Source organism: Felis catus, chromosome A1, assembly GCF_018350175.1.
Source record: "Felis catus isolate Fca126 chromosome A1, F.catus_Fca126_mat1.0, whole genome shotgun sequence".
Classification (NCBI taxonomy): domain Eukaryota; kingdom Metazoa; phylum Chordata; class Mammalia; order Carnivora; family Felidae; genus Felis; species Felis catus.
Genome location: NC_058368.1, coordinates 227,268,563 through 227,291,975, shown reverse-complemented (window position 1 = coordinate 227,291,975; position 23,413 = coordinate 227,268,563). Strand labels below are relative to the sequence as shown.

Genomic DNA, 23,413 nt, shown 5'->3' with positions numbered 1-23,413 from the left:
AGTTACCTTTGCAAGCTTTTCATCTTGAAGATGCCAAACAACGTCAAATGGAACATTTGTTTTTCTGTAGAAAAATTATAAAATGCAGATGAGCAACGAGGAAAAAAACAAAACAAAAACGTCTACTATCTCATCCCCCTACCCAGAGGAGGGGGTCACGGTTAAGGCTCTGGATTCCAACTGCCCAGTTCTTTTATGGGGTGTGTGTGGTGGGCATGTGTGTGGGCTATGCATGTGTGTTTTAACATAAAAATGAGATCATACTATGTATATACTCTTTTGTAAACCATGAACAGCTTTCCATGATACGCTTCCATACTTAGGTGGTTGAGATGAGTTCCTTTTTTGCAGGTTTACTTAGCATCAACTTAGTCTCCTATTAGTACACATTTAGGTTGTTTCTGTTATTTTAATACTATGAAAGCATTATATTCACCTATATTCGGATGCATGATGGATTGCTCGGAGGCTACGTGTTTGTATAGAGTGTTACTTATTTACTAAGAGAAAATGCCCAGTTGTGAATATGCCTCTTCAATAAAAAATGTAAACCTAGCTTTTCACGGCTTGCCATTCTTTTTGTTTCATCCTTTGGGAGGAGCATGTGGGCACCGAGCCAATACCGGCTGAATGAATTCATAGCTGCCAAATAGACATAAAGGAAGAAAGAGAAAGGTCTTTTGAATGTATTGGCTAGGCGTTCTGACAGGGGTTGTTAGCAAAGATTAAATAAATTAGTAAGCTATGTTTACCTTATTGATACATGTTTAGACTACAGAGGAAGATACTAATTGTGTTTTTCATTGTATTTTACATGGACCTTTAATAACAGTCTTCCTGCTGTTTTCATTAAAAAATATGAATATTAATGCATATGGACAAGTACAGAAGCTGCTGTGAAATCAGAAAGGAGATAGAATGCAGACAGAGTCTCATTTTACGTGAAATAGTAAGATCCCTCCCCCCCTTCAAAGTTTGGGCGATGACTTATAACCATATTAACTGATAATAAGAAGAAGCTGGTCGTTAACAAATAGCCCTCCATCCTTTTTCAGGATGAGGCTTGAATCACGGGAATTTTGAAGTCAGCCAGGTCTTTGGGACGATATCGAGGATGTTCAGATGTGCAAATGGGAATCCCAGAGAGGGGAGAGGTGCACGTAAGTGATTTTAAGGGGTAGGGGGGTGGGATGGTCAAGACATCCAGAGCGCAAGGTGGGACGGGGGGGGGGGGCAGCGCAGGAGGAGAGATTGAAACCCTCCAAGGGGGGGGGGGGTCAGAGGTGAAAACCAACTGGTGAGCTGCCAGGTGAGCAAACATGTCAGGTGTGGAGCATGGTGGGGCCAGCAGAGACACTGAGGCAGCAAGAGGGCATTCCGAGAGGCAGGTGTCCAGGGGCAGAAAGAGAAAAGACTCGGGAAGGTGGGACAAGGAGGGAAGGAGGCGGCTATCTTCTCCAAATTGGGGTCAGAAGGCACACAGATTAGACCAGCAGGCTAGAGAGGGCTTGGTCTGACCCAGGAAGGCTCAGGGGAGGGGCGGGGAGGGAGCCAGCCAGCCTGCCTTGGCGGCAGTCAGGTGAGCCTCGCACTCAGACGTGGGACGGCAAGACAGACGGAAACACAAGGCCAGGATGAAGATGTCCCTTGCTCACGGGAATGAGTGGCTTACTCAGGGCGCCGAAACCTAGAAGTTTTGTCTCGGAGTTCATTGTTCCTGCTGTTTATTTGTATGTTTGTTTCATTCGGTCGGGACTCGACCACTGTGCTGGGACCTACCAGGAGGCGACCCAGCCCCTGCCTGCAGAGTGTCCCCTCCTGGCGGGTGAGGACAGCTGGGCTGGGTGAGCAGAGCAATGCAGTGCCAGCGGCAGGCGCCGGGCGGCTATGAATAGCTCACGGGGCTGACATTCTGGGGTAAAGGTTAGAGCCCACAGACAATGCCAGAGTGCACTTGACTGGACTCTGAAACTGGGGAAGGCCGAGATCCAGAGGGGCGGGGTGCCGGGCAGAGCTGCGTGTCCCCTTGAATTCGTATGTGGAGTCGCCTCCCCAGGACGGCAGAACGGGACCTGATTGGCAACAGGGTCACCGCAGATATAATTTGGTAAGATGAGGTCACACGGGAGCAGGGGGGGCTCCCAACGCAGTATGCCTGGGGTCCTTCTAAAAAGGGGAAATGTGGACCCAGAGGTGGACGCGCACAGGGAGAGCGCCACGCAGACGTGAAGCTGGAGATGGGGGTGATGTCCCTGCAGCCGCAGGAAGCCCCGGGTCGCCCTCAAACCACGGAGGCCAGGAGAGAGTCCCAGAAGGGAGCAACCGTACTGCCGGCTTCATCGTGCAGCCTCGTGAACTGGGAGACCGTGCGTTTCTGTGGTCTTGGCCTCCCGGTCTGTGCTGCATTGTTAGGACGGCCCTAGCAGAGTCACACGGGGGGCCTCCAGGAAAACGGGAGCCAGAATTCTTTTCCTCCCTGGGACCTGTGAGTTTGAGCACTTGGGAGGAGGCCCCGGGGGCAGAGATCAATATCAATCAGCTTCTCCACCTTCTGTACGTTGATCTAAAGGTATCTATTAGGTATTTATTTATTTATTTATTTATTTAATTTATAATGTCTGTTTGTTTTTGAGAGAGAGAGAATCAGGGAGGGACAAAGAGAGGGAGTGAGAAGATCCCAAGCAGGCTCCCCGCCGTCGGCATGGAGTCAGATGCGGGGATCGAACCCATGAACTGTGAGATCATGACCTGAGCCGGGCTCGGACCCTTCACGGACTGGGCCACCCAGGCGCCCCCCTATTAGACTCCTTCAACGAAAGTATCAAAAATAGCGCCTTGATGCAGGACAATGGAGAGTGGACAGAAGGACGGCTGGGTGGTGAGTTCAGTTGCCAGGCTTTCTGCCTCTGCCAGGACCAGGCCTCTCTGCCCCTCCCACTCCCTTGCTTTTCTCAGCCGGCAGCTGGTGCTGGGCTCCTCCCTCCCGGCCTCCAGGCTCCAGGGGACTTTGGGACCTAGGGGCTGGAGGCCCCTTTGGCTTCTTTTTACTTCTCCTCCTTTAGCTATTTCTTACCTCTCCTCCTCCTCCTCCCCCACACAGAGAAGAGTCCGATTGTAACTACAAAGGCTGTTGTTTCCACCCTGTGAGTTGGGAATATAAAATCCCAGCAGCTGTTTTTCACCCAATTCCCCCTCCCTCCCTCCTGTGCCCCTGAGCTGTTCCTGGCTGGCGTTGTCCGCTGGGGGTAATTTGTTTCAAGTGCTTTGCATAGAGTCCATAATTACCAGGCTGGCCGCCTTCACCTTTCCTACCCCTCAGCTTCTATAAACTGCCCTACCTGGATTGTTCTGAAACAGCTCATACTCCTGATGAAGAGCAGAACGTAAAAAGGAAGAATTCAACAAGGCTTTTGAAGAGACGTAAACAGATTTCACGGGGTGGCTGCAGCAGAAGGACTTGGCCTTGGCCCTTTTATAGGCAGGCAGCTTTTGACCCCACCCAAACAAGAAGAAACCGGAAGGGTCATTCAGATCCCTAGCTCTCCTGCCCTCGGCCCACCAGCGTGATGGACCCCTGTCGAGAATCGGTGGCTCTTCAAGCTTAGTCATCCAGGACTTAACTAGCACTTGTTGCAAAATGCCACGAAATATTAATATTAATCCAAACAAGTCTATATACCTAGATTTTCCCATGGGAACTGAGGAGACAGCCCTCCTCCCAATCAAGTAACAGGACAATATGTGTATTTCCAAGAGGCAAATTTGAGAACCCTTATTCTCATTCAAATTCCCAAGTTCCCATGCTTAAAAGTCTTACTTGTACTGATTAGGTTGCTAGGTTCTCTATTTACTAGGCTTTTCACACGGCAGGTAACTTGACCCCTGTGCTTCTAATGAATCATTTCAAAGTGTGTGCTTGTATGGCCAGTATTTAAGTCACCTCAACACATGCGGGTGAATGACATATGCATCAGGCACTATGCCAGCTAACTCCACTGTGAAGAGGCTGGTTACCTACGTGGGGGCTGGAACAGGGACATAGGACACAGCCCTCTAGAATCTGCACTGTGCAACATTTACCTGAAAGATTTGGGCGTGGGAGGTACAAACACTGCTCAGGCCTTAGAGATGTATCATAAACCCATGCATAAAGTCAGTAAAGTAAATGTGAAATCTTAACACAAGAACATGAATTCTATCTCATTGGTATCAAGACTCCGTGGAGTGGAATTTGTAATAATTTACTGTACGATATCTTGCTTCTCTCTAAAGAACATGCCTTATTCATATCTGAATGCCCAGGATCTAGCCCACTGTAGGTGTTCAATACATGTTGATTGAATAAATGCATGAATCCACCGTCTCCCAAAGAAGTGTTTGGGGGAGACTGATTGCAAAATGTCCCTGATTCTTCTCTCCTCCTTATATCCCTTATCTGCTATGTGATTTTGTAGTTCCTCCGGTGAAAAGTTGGAGTCTATATTCCCTACCCCTTTGAACGTGGGCTGGCCTGGGATTTGTCTTGGCCAGTCACGTGCAGGGGCCGTGATGGTGCCCCTTCCAATTCTTGGCCTCAAAAGGCCTTGTGGGTCTCTGTCTTCTCACTTGGGGTATTGCCACAGCTGTGCACACAAGCTCAGGCTGGTGGAAGAGGGCTCAGCTGTCCCATCGGAGGCCATCTGGACCAGCCTACTATTGGCTGACGTCCCCCAGTGAGCCCACCAAGATCAGCAGAGCCTCCCCCTGAGTCTCCACTGACCACAAAGGCATGAGCCACCAAGTCCAAAAGAACCACCCAGATGGCCCATGGTCTGGTGAGCCAAGAATAAATGCTGTTTTGAGTCACTGAGTATTGGGGTGGTTTGTTACCTCGTGATACACTTCGTGACTGTGCTGAAACTGTCCATTTCTAGCACCCTTGCTGGTTTAAATTATATCAAGTTGTACCCTTTTACCTTTACAGGGCTGGTCTATAATCCATGAATAATGGAGAAGCTTACCGAGAGGGGAAGACTGACAAATGGAACCACTCTAGAAGTTACTTCAATTGCTCCCCGTAGGAGCATAGGAACTTGTTCCCCTGAGCTCTGCTGACTGCCCAGGCTGGAACACGCAAGACGCCTTCCAGGGCACTGTTGAGAATAGATGCGTAAGGAAATAAAACATCCACAGCAGTGGTGTCTCCGTCGGTGGGAATTAGGAGGTCAGGCAAATCTAACTTTACGCACGTGAAATTAACTAGGACTCCAATGAACCCACATACACGGTCAGCAAGTTTTCCTCTCTTTTATAGATTAATTAAGAGGGGGAGGTGGAAAACACCTACACCCTGACCACTGGCCTAAATTAAGGTTTGGTGTGGCAAATCCCACGCCCTGCAATTTAAAAAAGTGATGTCTCATCCATGAGCCCATGACAACAGTAGTGGCTACAATTTAGCTAAAATGAGACACTTATTGGCAACTTCTAACAAAGAAGCTAGAAATACTCCCAAGCCTTCTGCAATGTGGACATCTAGAGCCAGGCTCTGGGGCACACAGAATAGACTCGAACTCCTGGGCCGGTGGATCCTCTAGACTTCGAAGTCTGTCAGTCCAACAAAATTCCAAGTGTCTACGCAAAACAATCGTTAAATACATCTGGGATGCGGAACCATTCTGATTCAAATCTAAGATTTTTATCGATTTTAAAATTGAAAATTTTAGGTTGCATTTGAAAAATGAGGCTGATTTTTATGTCAATGATCCCTTGTTCCTCGTAACAGTTTTGATAACACAGGACATTCAGCTTTTTTCTTCCATGACTACTGACGGCTAGTAATTAGCTTTTAGTACTGAAGTCTTGTTCAGCTATGACAAAAACAGGGAATGTTAGGGTTATTCAGAAACCCAAATAAAAACTGGTAGCAAAAGGGAACTGATTTACCCATTGAAACAAAAATTTATCTAGACCTATTTATTTCTCTCTGTCTTGCTTGTTTTTATTTTAGGAAGCAGAGAGGGGCAGATAGAGAGGGAGAGAGTCCCAAGCAGGCTCCGCACCGTCAGCGCAGAGCCCGACGTGGGGCTCGAACTCAACTCACGAACTGTGAGATCCTAACCTGACCCGAAATCGAGAGTCGGATGCTCAGCAGACCCAGGTGCCCCTAGACCTACTCATTTCCTGTATGGAATTTTCTCAAAGGTATATGCTATCTTTGAAAATGGTCCAGATCAAATCTAGCTGCTGAAGCTTTCTTCAAAGCACAGTCCACGAGTTAGTATTCAGGGCCTGAGCTGAAGGAAAAAGAGCATCTCCTCCGCGCAACCCCAGGCCCTGAAGCCCCCAGCCCAAATTAAATGGTCAATACCAACACTTTGGCTGAACACCCAGCCCCTAGCAGCACCTTCTCATTGTCTCACATGGCTCTCAGCACAAGCCTCTGGGCTACATTCAAAAGGAAAACCCAAAAGGCCTCCCACCCTTTACTTTCACAGTCATGTAAGTAAACATTAGCTGCCATCTGAATACAAGGTGAAGGGTTTGGGTTAATCTTCTGGCTCCTTCATTCACCACTGACATTCATGATTCTCATAGAGCCAGTGCTGTTTTGAAGGCACACAATGGGTTTACGAGCTGTTATTCACGGGTTTTATGCAACTGGGCTCAATACATGTGCCACTCAGTTTTTATGCCTCCTAAGCTGAGCTGTTTTAAAAGCCAAGGAGGAGCTCGGAAGTCATGCTCTTAGAATTTTATCACCACCAAGAAGGCAGAAGCAGGACTCGGCCTCCCAAGCAAGTGCTTTTCCAAGGTCTCGGTGAAACCCGCATGCTAGTCGCTATATGTATGATGCGGCCTTTTTTCATGAAAGAATGTTATGCCACAGTATTTAGTCTTGTCTTTGAATCTGATAGAATAACGAGGTCCTCAAATAAGTTAATTTTAATATGTTAAACAATCTCATTTGTTCTCTCTGCCGATGAGCATTAATCCTACATAACAACCGTTCTATTTTTCTGTTGAAGGTTGAGTCTCTGTAGTAACGTGTCTCTCTCAGGAAGCACAGGCCATTTCGTTGAACTGACGGAAATGACCTGCTCTCTGACCCAGGGTTTGGGAGTCAAGGAATTACAACGAGGGCTTCCCAGAGAAAACACATTTTCTTTTCTTGCGCAAGGAACACAAACTCCATTCCTTTCAGCCCTTGAAACTTTTCATGACAGATGTTTGGTAATTGCCAAAGAAATCGCGAATGTTCGAACCGATGGAAAGGAACAACAGACGACAGGGCGGTCGGCAGCCTTACCTATCAGGGTGTGGAAGACGGCGGCGATGGCACCGGCCACGACCATGCACAGGACAGCCTTGGTCCTGTCTCGCTTGCTGTTCACAAACACCAGGCCCACGTTTTTAAAGTCACTCATGGGACCCGTGAAGAACTTCATGAGTGAGTACGCCAGCCCGTAGCTGGCCAGCATTTCCACCGCATCTTCCTTAACAGCAGCAATGCCCCGGTTCAAGGCCTGTGGAGGGGGAAAGACAACCCACGTGAGAGATGTGGTCCCATCTCCCAGGAATCGTACTTCCAAGACGAAACTTGGCAGATACGTTTCTATAGAAACGCTAAGCAGCTTACGGGGTAAACCTCACTGTAATTTGATCAAGGTTATTAGTTTTCATTTTCATCCCTATTAGCTTTGGTTTGAAATACCTTCTTGTAGGGGAGATCCCTGCCCGGTGGGGTTAAAGTCAGAGAGAAAAACCCAATAAGCTTTTTATGTTAATATCAGAAGATGATTCTAAGAAGTTTTGGCTAAAACCTCAACAGGTTACATTTTACTTGTAGGCTGAATCTCAATGACGGCGGCAGGAATTCTGGAAATGAGTCAGCCACTTTGTAGGGGGGTGGGTGATGGTTTCTTTTTTTCTTTAAGGAAGGGGTGTGTGCGCATGCCCGCGTGTGCGTGACCATGCATGCGTGCATGTGCACCCATAACCTGAAAAACCGTCTACGTGTTATGGAGGTATCCTTCCTTGAACAGAGCGAATTCTATGTTATGAACAAAAGTATTGAAGGAACAGATTATATCCTTGATGGATGCTATTTACCCGATTCTTATTGTATTTGAGCTTGGAATGTGTTCCTGAACTCTGTGCAAACAAATATAAGAAAACCTTTAAACCAAATACCCTGGTTTTGGATATTGCTTGCTCAAGAAGTTGTGGTCACAGAATATTCTGATCATGTTAACCATCCTCCATGATGGACCCTCTGAGGTACCAGTGGCCTTGTCAGCATGGCATTTCCAAACTCACTTTCCCACCTGCTAGACAAATTACACCAGAGATGCTGGGAATGGATGTCTAGGTGGGGAGAATTTTTTTATTGTTTATTTATTACTTATTTATCTTTAAGCGTGTACCTCTTTATTTTTGAGAGAGAAGGGAGAGAGAGCACGCACACAAATGGGGATGGGGCAGAGAGAGAGGGAGACAGAATCTGAAGAAGGTTTCGGGCTCTGAGCTGTCAGCACAGGGCCCGATGTGGGGCTCAAACACACGATCCGTGAGGTCATGACCTGAGCCTAAGTCTGATGCTCACCTGACTGAGGCACCCAGGCGTCCCTGGGTGGAGAGAAAATTTTTTAAAAATGTCACCAGGACATCACGTGCTCTTTAGGAACAGGAAATGTTAAGCAGGAGGGTCAGCTGTGTAGTTTTATACATATAGAAACAGATGTAGTAAAAGCATGCACAGTAAGCTTCGATTGCCCAGACAGCTCTTTCAAAGAGGCATCGTCCACTTCCAAGAAAACTATCTTGAATAAACACATTGCCAGCCACAGGAATAGATAAAGAACCCGACCACCTTCCCCACCACTAAGGCTCTTCTGTTTCAGAGATCTTAGTTGATTTCACAACTGACCATTTGGGCCACTTGTCATTTCTCTTCCCCATGCTTTAAATTCCTGCCCTTATGTCTTAAATTCACCAATAAAGAATAAGCCCGTGAAACCCTGGATCCCCTCGCTTGACCCCAATAAAAGCAGAATCCCAGGCCCATGGATGCCGGCACGCTCCCCCTCTCCCCCCACAACATCTCGACCTCACTGGATAGCCTCAGGTGTGCCGTGCAATTTCCGGGTCTTGTAAGTAATAAACCTTTATATTTTCAAAGTTTCCTGATGGTTGTTGCTCAAGGGCGTCTGGCAATCATAATAAGATCCACAAGGGTGGGCCCAGTAGTAATGCCGATTTTGAAAGGGGGAGAGGAGGTTCACTGGGACCCAGGTGAGTGCCTTCAAGGCATTTCTAGCCCCTGGCATTACTATCGATAGGCTGAGATCAGCACAAAACAATAGACTTTATTTTTTAGAGCAGTTTTTTTTAAAATTTTTTTTAACGTTTTTATTTATTTTTGAGACAGAGAGAGACAAAGCATGAACGGGGGAGGGTCAGAGAGAGGGAGACACAGAATCTGAAACAGGCTTCAGGCTCTGAGCTGTCAGCACAGAGCCCGACGCGGGGCTCGAACTCACAAACCGCGAGATCACGACCTGAGCCGAAGTCGGCCGCTTAACCGACTGAGCCACCCAGGCGCCCCTAGAGCAGTTTTAAGTTCACAGCAAAATGGAGCAGAATGTGCAGTTACTGTAGTCCCTTTGCCCCAACACACAAGGCATCCCCCGCTATCATCCTGTGCCAGTGTGGTGCATTTTTACCATCCATGAACCTCCAACGATGCATCATTATCACTCAAAGCCCATAGTTTACATTAGAGTTCACTCTTGGGCTGTACATGCTAGGGGTTTTGACAAATATATTTGTCTAATGCTGTGTACACACACACACACACACACACACACACACGACACGTATCCATCATCATATAGTTGAACATTCTATGCAAAGCACCGTTAGCAAAAAAAAAAAAAAAGTATTTATAGGAAAATACCAACGTGTAAAACAGCTTTAGAAAAATCTAGGAGAAAAATATCTATTTGCTGTAGGAATTCAGTGTCATTCTTCTGACAAGGTTGGTATCATATAAGCTAGTTTTTGAAACCTGTTTCCAATTATATGCCTAATCCTCTTTTCATTTTTTCCCCCCAATAATACCTTAAAATTTTCCATAAAAACCTTCTTAGCCTTTGTGGAACATACCTGCCATGATGCCTTCCTTAGAAAAAATTTCCCTTCTAGCAAAGCTGATGTAATACTTTAATACCCTAACGCAAAATAAAAATCAAGAAGTTCCTTGATAACAAATCCTGTGTTTAATAGCACATCTAGTCAGAGGGTCCTGTTATGTGTCACGATCTATCACTCGATGATCTCCCAAATTAAATTTTTTTTTGGATTTCTGCAGTGGATGCTGTTGTGTGTCCTACTCAGACCCTCTACTGGGTAGCGCACCTGTCCCTAGGTGCAGGAAGTTGGCCATTAATGGCTCAAAGCTGCCTCCCCCTCAGGGAAAATTGCCCCCCAGCCACTTTGGGTTAGAGGAGCCACACCAGAGCCCCAGGTGGCACGCAGACAATGGCTGGCTGACACAGGGGTATGAAAAGATCAGGTCCCCTGCCGCAGGGTGGGGTTGCTCTGGACAGAAATCCAGAGCTCCCTGTGGGGTCGGGTGGAAGCTGGTCTCCAGTGGAGACAACCTCCTTGCTTCCCTTCTCTCCCCTCCCCCCACGACCCTCCTCCCCTCTCCCTGAGAGTGCTCGCCCAACAGATCACTTGCACAAGAATTCCCCAGCGTGAGTTCTGCTTCCAGAGACCCCCAACTTGGGATAGCTCTCATTATGTTTTCCTCAGACTTTGAGACCAGCGTACAGCTTTTTCTTTTTTCTTCCCGTCCTTCCCAAAATCTATGGCTGGGAATTGTTCATTGTTTTATTGCTAAAAATGTTCGTTGACATTTAAACGATATATATTATTTAGCACAAGTTTAAAAAGCATACAGGAGGGCATGTAAATAATGTAGACTTAGACCTTTTTTTTCATGTGTCTTGTTGGCAAAATCTTATTCTGCTTTCAATTTTTTTTTTTACTGTCTATTTATTTTTCAGAGCGAGAGACAGTGCGCGAGTGGGAAAGGGGAAGAGAGAGGGAGACACAGAATCCGAAGCAGGCTCCAGGCTCTGAGCTGTCAGCACAGAGCCAGACATGGGGCTGAAACTCACGAACCACGAGATCATGACCTGAGCCAAAGTTGGACGCTTAACCGACTGAGCCACCCAGGCGCCCCGGCAAGGCTTCATTCTTTGCTAAAAAGACATCAGTCCTGGCTGGGGCGCCCACTGTCATGCTTTCTATTGCCACCAACAGTTCCTTGACAGAGTCCTAAATCTAGGGTTGAAGAGATGACAGGCAGGGAGGGCACAGGGGACAACAGCTCTGTCAGCAAGACTGAGTGTGAACACCCCACTTAGGTCAACAATCACAGTAATCTGAGGAAAGCGCACAGGGTTTAGAGCCACACAGACTTTGAGCTGGATGCGCTTGTATCACTTAACTACTGAGCGGCATTGGCCAAGGTACTTACTCTCGCCGAAACAACCCGGCTGATCTTAGTTTGGATGTAAGTGGTGTAGAGGACACCAGGCAGTGACTGGCCTAGAGAAGGGACTTCACACTTGTCTATTTTGTTTACCACTCTCTACCCGCCCCCTCACGACATCATAAACTCTCAGATGGCTGTTCAATGAATGAAGCATTTTCTACTAGGAACTTTAATGTTCCTATGAATTTTTATGAACTTAAAAAAATTGCATTTTGATGATAAGATGCTATTACTTGTAAGATATACCACTGATTCAACATTTTTCATGACCGCATTAAACGTACACAGAGAATGAAGAACATTCTAATTTCAAGAAACATGAAAACAAGGAAAAGAGAACTTTACAGTTGAGGGCATGTGCTCTATTCATATCATTAGCCTTTTTATGGTTCCCATTTATCTCAAGTATTTCCCTCAATTTGTTCACATCCTAACTTCCTGATTTTCTTTTGATACCCCAGATAATGAGTTATATGGAGTCCGTCAATCATTTCATGGAGTTTCTTCCCATACTTTTGGACTTGGCCATTCTTACCCATCCAGAGGTTGGGTAACTAACTACAGTAACTAGAATGTTACTCTGGTTGATGGTTTCATTTTACCTTTTAATCCTCCTGGAACTTAGGCAGTGAGATACGGCTCAAAATTCACTTTCTCGAAAATAGTTTATTTCTTCAATACCGATTTGAACGAAATACCCACTGCCCACTTACTTGTGATGCGTTCTTTCCAGTAATTCATCCTTCCCTATCCTTCCACCGTCTGCTGTTGGCTTCACCTGTCTCAATTTGCTTACCCCGTTTTTCTTCAGAGCACATTCCTTACCCGACATTATATAGTTTATTTGCTTTTTATCTGTCTTACTGTCTATCTTCTCCATTTGAATGTAAGCTCCAGGGCACAGAGAACTTTCTCTGGCTCACTATACATCCTCAGACATGCCACATGAGGGGATCACATGATAGGTAATCTCGGTAACTGTTTGAAAGAATGAAGTAAAACGGGGGGCTCCTGGGTGGCTCAGTTAAGCGTCCAACTCTTGCTTCTGGCTCAGATCATGATCTCACGGTTCATGAGTTCAAGTTCATGGGGCTCTGTGCTGACAGCATGGAGCCTGCTTGGGATTCTCTCTCTCTGCCCCTCCCCCACCTCCAAAATAAATAAATAAACTTAAAAAAAAAGAATGAAGTAAAACATATAAAAGCAGTACAAGCATTTACTGGGCTAGGTACTGAAGAAACAAAGCATGCTAATGAACTAGGACTCCTAGGAGAAGCTTATTGAGAAGGACTAGACAAGGAAACCCCTCCAAGGAGGTGACAAATGGAGGCCGAAGAATAAGAACGAACCAGCTAGATGCAGAGCTGGAGGAAGCCCGTAGGCTGCAGGAGGGCTTGGTGTTTTAGGGAACAGAAAGGAGGCCAGTAAGAGTGGTGGGGAGGGGGATAAAGGGAGTTTGGGAAATTAGGCAACGCTGATGTCATTCCGGGTCATGGCGAGGAACAGGTGTTTTGTTCTAAGAGCAGTGGGAAGCCATTACAGGGTCTGAGCAGAGGGAGGACAGAGGCTCAGGCTGGCTATGCGGATGAGGGCGGACTGGAGAGGGAAGGGCAGAAGTTCAAAGCCAAGAGTCCGTGGTAATCCAAATAAGAGACAGCGATGGCTCAGGCCAGGGCGGGATAGTGGAAATGGGAGAAGCAGATTGACTTGAGAGCTTTTTGGAGATAAAACAAACGGATCTAGTGAGGGACCACCTGGTGGGCATGAGGACAAGGGAGAAATCAAAGCCGCCCGTTGAGTTTTTTGGCTTGAGCCACTGGTCCTGTGGTGCACCTGTTTCCTGAGATGAAGAGACTGGGGAGGCGGGAAGGTTGGGGAAGGAAAAGTAAGAGCTCCATCTGGGTGTCCCCCCGTTGGATTGGAGATGCCCATTAGAATTCCAAATGGGCAAATCAGGTAAGGATGCTGGCTAGGTGAGTCTGGAGTCTACGGCAGACATCTGGGCTGTGGACCCTCATGTGGAGGCCGTCAGTTACGGACGGTATGTAAAGGCAGGACCCTGAACGAAATAATCTAGATAGCCTATAGATAAAGAGGGGTCCAAGAGTCAGCCCTGGTGCGCTCCAGAAATCAATTGAAACACACCCAGGAGGGGCCAAGCTCTCCATGTGCTGCAGGTGCCGTAACTATACTGCAGCTCAGCATTAGTTCGCTTACAGGTACCGTTCTGGCCAGGGCATTCCGAGTGCTGCTTTTATCTCCAGCCAAGACCGGGAAGAAGAGCTAGGTGCTACGGCTGGCAAGCAGACTTCAAGATGGTCTTGCAGTTCAGCTACAGTGGTGTCTGAGTTGGCCCTGGGATGAACTAGACCTTGAGTCAGAATTCCGTCGTAACGACAGAGGTTCACCTGCTGTTTACAGGCAAGTTCCTAAACGTTCATGAGCTTTCCACGGCAAAGACTCTTCACTTTAGATCAGGGCCAGGTCTAACAGGACTCCAACCGTTGTAAGTATAAAGCTGCCTTTCAATCACAGCCTGGTCCTGGTCCCAGATGGCCTGGCTCGGGGCCTTCCTCACACTTTCGATCCGTGGTCTCTGCACGGTGGACGCTCAGCAACATGGAATGTGTGACTTAAAAACGGGTCTGGGTCCAAAAGGCATTCAGTGGCTCCTTCGTGTCTTAGTATCTTCCCAGGGCCTGCCAGGTTCATGGTGTTCCGTTGCCTGATTTTTTTCCTCCCAGAAAGTTATCAAAACTACAGGATATTAAAAAGTAAAACACAAAAACAAAACAAAACAACCCCCAGGGAAATGGCTAACAAATCCCACATGTGATCTCCCTGATACCAACAGTCTTAGACCCTTAAAGCCTAAAAGAGATGCTGACATTTTAAACTCAGGCTCTAGAGACCAGAAACATCTCTACACTGCAGACTGAGATTCTCAGACCGAGAGTCACCAACTCACCCCGATCCTGCAGTCATTTATGGCAATCGAACAGCAAGAGTCCTTGCTAAGCATCTCTGTCCTGCCTCATTTCCTCTTACTCAGCAGAGAACCTCACCTCTTGCTTCAGCTGGAACACGAAATCCATCAGAAATGAGATTTCTTACTGCTTCTCTCCCTAAAACAAACCTCAACAAAACATATCTGCCCAAACCCTTCCTCACCATTTCTGTCCTGTTACAATGGAAAGGCCAGTCTGACCAGGGTGACTATAGGACTATCGACCTGGGCTCTGCACTTAAGTCCCCTCTGACCTTGACAGGAGCTCCCATCTTCCTCTTGGGCTTGTCTGATCCTTTGCCACATGACTGGCTCTTTCCCATCAACAGTTATGCACGCATAAGCGTTTTCCATCTTAAAAATAAGCCCTCTCTCGACTCCTCGCTTCCTCGAGTTACCACCTTCTTTCTTGCCTTCCTTTCATAGACAACTCCTAAAAAGTGTTACCTGCTTTCATCATTTCCACTTTTGTTCTTCCCATTTACTCCTCAGCCTGTTAGAACAGCAGCTGCTAAAGTGCAGGAACCTTATCCGTATCCCAGAACCACAGTCATAACATGGTCTGGTCATATTACAAGTGGTCAACCAACAATGGTTAGTTGAATGCACCTGCTGGGTCCTGTTTTCTGTCTTCTGCCCCCTTCCCTGCACACGCTCTTCCTGCTAAACCAAACTGGCCCTTTTCTGTCCTGACCCTTCTGACCCCTCAGCGGATCGGACCCTGGTGCCACTCCCTCTTTGAAATGCCTCCCCCACCACTTGGCTTCAAGGGCATTGTGGTTTCCGGTTTTCTTCCTCTCTCTTCTGCCTCAGCTTTTCTCTCGGTGCTTTTCCATTTGTGGTCGCTTCAATATTGGTGTCCCAGGGGTCTGTCCGGGCCCCTCACCTCTTCTCACTCTTGCTCAGTGATTCCCACCCCCTCCAGTCCCAGACACTTTCTGTCTGCTCAGGATCCTCAGATCCATCCCTCTAGACTTCTTAGACTTCTCTTCAGCTCCAAACCCACTCATCTCCACTGAATGTCTCCCTAGTACCTCACATTCCACACTGCCAAAGCTTGAGTTCAGCATCTATAGACTCTGTGGGCTCCTACAGACCCGCCTCCTCTCAGACTCCCCGTGTGAATGCATGCGCCCAGGGTTCCCAGCCAGGAGCCGCAGGAGCGAGCTCCCCGGGCGCCTTTTATCCCTCACTTGCACAGATTTCTTGATCCCATCCCTACTCCTTCCCCAGCCACGCTCCCCAGTCCAGTTCTCTCCAGCCCCCGTGCGATGCCTTGCGTCAAATCACCGATGGTCTTCCAGCCCCAAGCCATCCTCCCATCCTCTACACTGCGGTCAGATCGCAAAAATCCGACTTACTGAATGTGCACTCAACGTGCTTCAGGGCTGCCCCCTGTACTTAGACCACGATGTCCACAAACGTTGCTGTAAGTGTCTGCAACCGCGTCTGGCACATGGTGAGCCAGCATCCAATAAATATCCGGGCAGTGAGTGAACAAGTACAAAGGCCATTCATGATCTGATCCCGCTTGGCATTCCCTCTTGCCCTGTGTACTTCATGAAGCCTAAACTGATTGTAGTTTTCTGGATATACCACGCTCTCTCTCACCTAAGGGCCTCTGCTCGAGCTTTTTTTTCCCTGCACAGAATCGCCTTTACCCCGTCCCACCCCACTCACCTGGTAAACTTATCATCAGTTGAGGAATCACATTTTCTGGGAGGCTGTCCCTGGAGCCTACCCCTCTCCTCTGTGCTCCACGGCGGCCTGCACGGCCCCTGGACCTCACGACTTCCCCCATCGGTGTGGACTGTGCTTGCCTGTTTACCAGACCCCTTGCCTGTTCACCTGACTACTCGAGGCAGGGACAGGGCTCACCTGTCGCCAGCCTTCCTCCATCCATTCAGCACATGCAGCACACGCTTGAAAATCCACAGGTGAACACACGAATGTTTATTTGCACGTACTTGTACGTGCATCACTTGTACATCTAGCACGGTCACAAACAAACCCCTCCAGCTGTAGGTTTGGGTTTCTGGGTAAATAAAAACTATTTTTGGTAGAATCTACGTACTTAAAAGATGCAGACTGATGACCGTGGCTTGCACACAGCCTTGTAGTTCTGACATTTCTCAAGAGATGGGCAAGGCCTTCCCCTGCCGGGGCACCCAGTAGGCATCGGACAGAGGCTGGCCTGCTGAACTGCAGACACATGGACATAAACAGAAGGCAACCTCGGGCCACATAATTAGCCTCTTAAGTGTCAAGTTTAAGCAAAGACCTTTTTCCGGCTCCCTTCTTTCACATCCCGTGGATGTCATCAGGGATGTAGGACAAACTGTGCCTCTACAGAGTCAAATCCCGTAACAGAAGTTGTTGGCACGAGAAGGAGATTAGGAGTTTAGAGTCAAAGGGCAAAAGAACCTCTGCCCACAGCCTGGTGAAGCGGGAGAGGAACCGTGCCAAGAGCCGGGTGTGCCACAGACAGGTAACCGGAGTAGTAATCTCCAAATTTCGACCGATGGGGGCTTGAAGAGGCAACAAGGCGTCCAGAGAGAAGCCCACACGATTCCAGAAGTGCCAAGGCCCTGTCAGAACCTGACCTGAGAAGTGACATGCATGGCCACGTGGTAAACCCATGATCATGTTGCTCATAAAGAAAGAGCTTTCAAATTCTTCCACAAACGGGTGTTGAGTCAGAAACTGGTATCGTTCCCTAAAATAGCAAGAGATTATTACACGAAATGCTGAAATACCTACTTCTTTTTTTTTTTTTTCCTTCGGGTAAGGTGGATACTTCCTTCACTTGCCTCATCCTGGATTAGAAAAACAAACGGGACACGGGGCTAGGTCACCATTCTGTTTTGCTAGACTCATCGTTTTCACGAAAGACTTGGTCTATAGCTCCAATGACCCTGTTACACCTTTTATGACCCGAAGCAAACTCACAGTTGTCGCGGCAGATGCAGCTTAAACATCCTCCTCAAACCCAGGGTCCTCAGACAATACGTGTTTGTGAAACTATGGAAAACTCAGAAGCATACGTGTAGGCAAAGCTACCTGTGGGAATAGCTTCTCTTGGTGGCATGGATAATCAGCATCGTTGGATTTCAGTCCTCTCAAAGAGTCTAGGTTCCTGTAATTTTCCACTGTTATTGTTCTGTTCGTCTGTATTTTAAAAAGTGGTTTGGGTTAAATTAGATCATTTGTCTTCCCAGTAATTTTCCAGCCATGTTTTATTTTCCCAAGGATCTATATACCACTCTAAATGAGACACCCTCGCTCTGTTTAGCTGGCACTCCGGCCAAGAACCTGACACCCACACATGAGGTTGTGGTTTAAAGGGAGCTGCAGCAAAATGAAGCCTGGTCTGGTCTCGTTAAGCAGTCAAAGTCATTGCTCTGTGCGGTGCCCTCCATATTTAGTGCGTCCCGAAAACACACAGACAAGACGGGGCAAGTCCAAAATATGACACGGGCGTTCTCTGTCACTTCCCATGACTGCAGCAGAGTTTCTATAAAGAACAGGGACGAACTATCAAGCAGGTATGAAGCGTGGCTAACTCAGTTTTCTCTTGTTGCTTTCTTCGAGAAAAAAGGTGAAAGAAAAAAGGGAGCAGAAAAAACCATTTTACTTTTTGGCCTCTCAACTGGAAACACGTTAGCTCGTTAAAAGATACACTTCAGGGGCGCCTGGGTGGCTCCGTCGGTGAAGCGTCCAGACTTCGGCTCAGATGGTCATCTCGCGGTTCACGAGTTCGAGCCCCACGCCAGGCTCTGTGCTGACAGTTCAGAGCCTGGAGCCTGCTTCGGATTCTGCGTCTCCCTCTCTCTGCTCCTCGCCCGCTGACACTCTGTCTCCCTCTCAAAAATGAACATTAAAGAAAAGAAAATAAATAAATAAAAGATCTACTTTAGTGTCATAGGACCCTCCTCAAATCATCTGGATCCCTCATTTAAAAACGAAGCTTCTTCACTTGGCTTAATTTAACTTCCATTCAAGATGGCGGGAGGCTGGACAAGGAAGAAATATTACTACAGGATTCTAGCGTACTTAAAAAGACCAAAGTTTCCTGTGCCATTTAACTACTTATTCCTCAGCTTGACCTCACATCTTTACTATTAGTGAAATTCCTATATTTCCTCCACTTTTTTATACTTATAAAGTTACATATGGTCCCCAGATGACAATATTTCTTGATTAATACCTCAAGATTATATCCATTCCACTTCAGAGCTGAGTTTAAAATGCTTTTATATTAAAAAAAAAAAAAACCCACAACTCCATGAACAATAGGCTGGGATAGAAGGTCAACCCTGGGGTCTGGAAAGTCTGTTTGCTAACCATCCATACTTTCTGCCTGTCTACATACATACCCTGCTGCCACGATCTTTCTCTGTCCCTGCTGGCATACACACCCTCTTTCTGCTTGATGAAAGACTGTTCCCTTGATCGTTCTAGCACCTTAAACTTGAGGACCTTTGTGCAGCTCAGAAGCTCCACTCCTTTTTCTGACTCAGCTGCAACATTCAGAAGCATCACCCACCACCTTCCATTCCCGTCCAGTTTTTTTTTTAATTTTTTAAATGTTTTATTTTTGAGAGAGAGAGAGAGAGAGAGAGAGAGAGCGTGCGCATGAGTGGGGGAAGGGCAGAAAGAGGGAGATACAGAATGGGAAGCAGGCTCCAGGCTCTGTGCTGGCGCTTGAACTCACAAACTGTGAGACCATGACCTGAGCCGAAGTCGGACGCTTAACCCCTTAACCGACTGCGCCACCCAGGAAGGTGCCCCCATTCCTGTCCTTTTAAACGCCTCTATACTAACAGAATACAGAACGAGTGCCCATTTGCATTTGGACCTTATAAAACCCAATGAACATGATAATGATGATGATGGAAATATCCTAGCAGCTACCACTTACTGAGTGCTTGCTTTGTGCACATACGATTCCAAGATCGTTACTTCTCCCCACAGCTCTGTGAGAGGGGCTCTGTTATTTCCCAGCTCACTGGTGGCGAGACTGGCACACGGGGAGGCTAAGTCACTTGTCCAGGGTGACACAGGGCTGGGAGAAGAGTCCTGACAGCTTAAGCTTGGGGCTATGATCCTAATCAATACTCCATCATACTGACACCAACCCTTCTTTCGCTCTGACTTAGATATTGCAGTTGGTGCCAAGGGCTGATGTGAACATCTGGATAAAGACCATTCTTATGAGAAATCCCCAAGATCCTTAGGTAAAGGTTGATTTCTACGCGGTAATGTGTAGCAAACATTACAAGGGTACAGGCGGAGGATGAACGGAGGGAGGCTAGCGTCACCATGTATCTGGGCCACGTCAAGAAAACGAGGGTAGCACGGCGGAGGGTACCAAGGAAACCTTCAAGCCCCTAGCACACATGTCAGATCACAACACTCAGGTGCCGGCTCGATCTTCACCAGGGTGGCAGAAATGCCAGGAGGCTCTCGACGGTGGCCTCCTAGAGACGTGGGCAAAGATGTTTATGGCTTCTTTTATACGTAGGTTAATGCATCAGCCCAGGATCTTCAACCTTTCCAAGATCCTCACGCGCCTCTCAGCTGCGGGACGAACTCGTTCCGCGGGACGAACTTTCTCTGACTCGCCGTAGGTATTCATAGAGTGGCATGTGCCAAGTTTGGTGAAAGATTTCTAAGGTCTGGGCTTTGGATCTGGTCGTTTTTAGGAGGTGAACGAGAGAATAAAAGCTGGTCATCAAACACGCTAGTCTGTCCAGCCCACGGGTAATTCTATGCCAGTGCCGACACCCCCACATACCCAGCGCACACACTGAGAAAGGGATCCCAACAAGGAGGCAATGTTTAATCGAGATAAAGCTGTCCTCTGTGTTTGCCTCCTGTGGGCAAGCAAGGTTGCCATCACCTCCCCATGTCCCCACTGCTAGTGTTGGTTTCTCTTTTGAAATTTTATTTATTTTTGAGAGAGCGAGCGAGCGTACGCGGGGGGAGGGGCGGAGAGAGGGAGAGAGAGAGAGAATCCCAAGCAGGCTCCGCTCTGTCAGCACAGAGCCCAAGGCGCGGCTCGAACCCACGAACCATGAAATCACGACCTGAGCTGAAATCAAGAGTTGGATGCTTAACTGACTGAGACACTCAGGTGCCCCTTGCTGTCCTTAGTTTAAATTACTGGCCTGATTTATGGTATCCCACATGAAGTATTGTCGTCTCATCTGTTTCGAACACAATGCAGGACAGGACAAAGGCTATCGCTGTAGTACAAGCAAATCAGCAAAGAGTCGAATGGTGTCCACAAGGGCAGCAGGGATTAAAGAATTATATACTACCCTGAATTTATTTTGTCTTCGCAACTATAACCACGTGTTATGCCTAACATTTTCCACCCAATATGATAAAGTAATGGGTTACAGAATAACGTGGATAAAAATCACAGTGTTTTGAAAATTTCGAGACTAAACCGAGAAGAACAAAATACATTTTTCCAACTTACTACTTCACACAAACAATGCATGAGAGAGTCAATACCCATGCTCAGCCTTGTTCGATAAATCCAGATTCGCTGTAATTCAGGTTTTACACCTCTGGAAATCAGAGTAGTATGAAGAGTTGTCCCCTTTAGCCCTTTCACCTACATGCACCAGGGGGACAAAGGGGACCCAGTGAAAGGAGACATCTGCGCCCTTCTCCACTTGGCCTTCAGAGCCCTGGAAGGATGCCGTAGACACAGAGGCATCCTTGTTGATGGCACGTTATAATTCATGCAGGCAACACTTACGGATCACGGGAAGAAGAGCCTCTTACATATGCAGTATGGTAGGCTTGAACGCGCCTTCATACATTATCTTATTGGCTTCTCTCACAAGGTTTTTAAACAATGTTTATTTTGGGGGGGGGGAGGGACCGAGAGAGAGGGAGGGAGAATCCCAAGCAGGCTCTGCACTGACAGTGGGGCTCAAACCCGCGAACCGTGAAATCATGACCTGGGCCCAAATCAAGAGTTGGACGCTCACCCGACTGAGCCACCCAGGCGCCCCCTCACAGCTGGTTTTATCCAACAATGCTGCAACAACAGGGCAAGTATTAAAACTTCCTGCTGTGTAGAAAAGGAAACCAAGGCTCAAGGAGATCCCAGGACTTGCCCAAGGTTCGTGGTTGGCACATGACAGAGCTCAGAGGAGAAGGCAGTGAGACCATTAGCCCAGCGCTCTCTCGTCCCTCAAGGCTAGACTGAAAATGGTGCAGGGGTGGGGATGGGACACCTCTCTACTCTCAGCAAAGCAGGGAGGGAGTGGGTATGTCCTCATACAGAAATGTGTGATTACCTGTCCAGCCAGTTAACTTCCGGAAATAATTATGACTGAAGGAAATCGTTATTTTTATGTAATGGCTATTTGGTTTGGGGAGTTGGAGAGCACGCATATAAAAGGTATGTGAGGTTGAGGTAAAACTTCTTGAGGCTTTTCTCTTTGAAAGGAGTCAGGAGCAGGCTGCTGGCATCGAGGGATGCCGCTGTCGGTGGCGAAGCACAGGCCCGATCGGCAGTCTGGGCAACAGACTACAAGGGAGCTTGGGAAGCTTCCGCGGAGACCCCTGTGAGTGCCTGGGAAGGGTTATCTGTTCAAGGGGCACAGCCTCGGTCAAGGCCCCAGTGATTCCAAAGGGACAAATTTGTGATGTTGTCCCTTCGGACAGCGAGACAGTGACTCTGGCAGTACCTGCCTCCAGAAAGTTCTACTGGTTGCCCCCAGTACTGTCAGTGGCTCTGGGGTATGGAATCTTCCGTATGTGGTGTGCTTGGGGTTTTTCCTCAATGTCTGTTCATCTTTTTGGCAGTGAAAGGGTAATGTAATTGTCCAGGTATAAACCGAGGACAGAGAGTGAAGGCTCCCCAAAGACGTGCTGCCCAAAAGGGGTTATCTAAGCCTTTGAAAATCCCCTGAGAGTTCCACTCAGAGCAGGGATTCCAAAGCCAGAAGCACTAGTATATAGGGCAACTGCTAAGTCTTAGCAGTTGAAAATGAAATTGTTTTATTTTATTAAAAATTTTTTCTAATGTCTATTTATTTTTGAAGTAGAGAGAGAGAGAGAGACAGAGCATGAACAGGGGAGGGGCAGAGAGAGGGAGACACAGAATCTGAAGCAGGCTTCAGGCTCTGAGCTGGCAGTATAGAGCCCGATGCGGGGCTCGAACCCACAAACCGGTTGTGAGATCAGAGCTGAAGTCAGACGCTTAACTGACTGAGCCACCCAGGCGCCCCTGAAATTGTTGTTTTAAACCATCATTTAGGAAAATATGAACATAAATGGATAGGAGAATGAAACTCCTTACTATATATTTGTTATTTAAAAGTACAGTGTTGAGAAAAAAAAAAAAGCCTGTTTCCTCTCTTTGTTTCTAATGGTACAGTCTTTGTCTTATTAGATTAGTAAGCTTATTAGACCAGTATCAGACTAATAAACTGCCCCTCTCCCATCATAAAGAAACAAAACTATACAATTCTTGGTAATACATTCAACAAGGAGTATAGTTCCTTTCAGAATTCATGGGGTAAGTTTCACGGGAGTTTCAGTTGAAATCCCAGTGATTTGAGGGGCGCCTTGGTGGCTCAGTTGGTTGAGCGTCCACTCTTGGTTTCGGCTCAGGTTATGATCTCACAGCTCATGGGTTCGAGCCCCGCATTGGGCTCTGTGCTGACAACGCAGAGCCTGCTTGGGGTTCTCTCTGCCCCTCCCCACCCCCCCCCCAACAAATAAATAAACATTAAAAAAAATTCCAGTGATCTGGGATTTCATTTGGACCTGGGTAAAATGATTTTCAACTTTATATGGGAGGATAACCAAGAAAATGCACTAAAGAAGGCTAG

The 23,413-nt window shown here is 47.3% G+C and overlaps 1 protein-coding gene and 1 long non-coding RNA gene across 3 annotated transcripts in view; one reads left to right on the top strand and one right to left on the bottom strand.

The window, feature by feature from the left end:
* Positions 1–23,413, bottom strand: part of ANKH (ANKH inorganic pyrophosphate transport regulator) — a 141,036-nt gene that overhangs the window by 50,004 nt on the left and 67,619 nt on the right. For both annotated transcript variants that reach the window (XM_019812703.3, XM_011287018.3), the window contains exon 2: positions 7,289–7,505. In XM_019812703.3, the coding sequence (XP_019668262.1) occupies positions 7,289–7,505 (217 nt within the window). The remainder of the gene's footprint in view (positions 1–7,288; positions 7,506–23,413) is intronic.
* Positions 1,626–8,169, top strand: LOC109492211. Its single transcript, XR_002146036.3, has 2 exons — positions 1,626–2,107; positions 4,964–8,169. It is a non-coding gene; the product is annotated as an uncharacterized LOC109492211 (long non-coding RNA).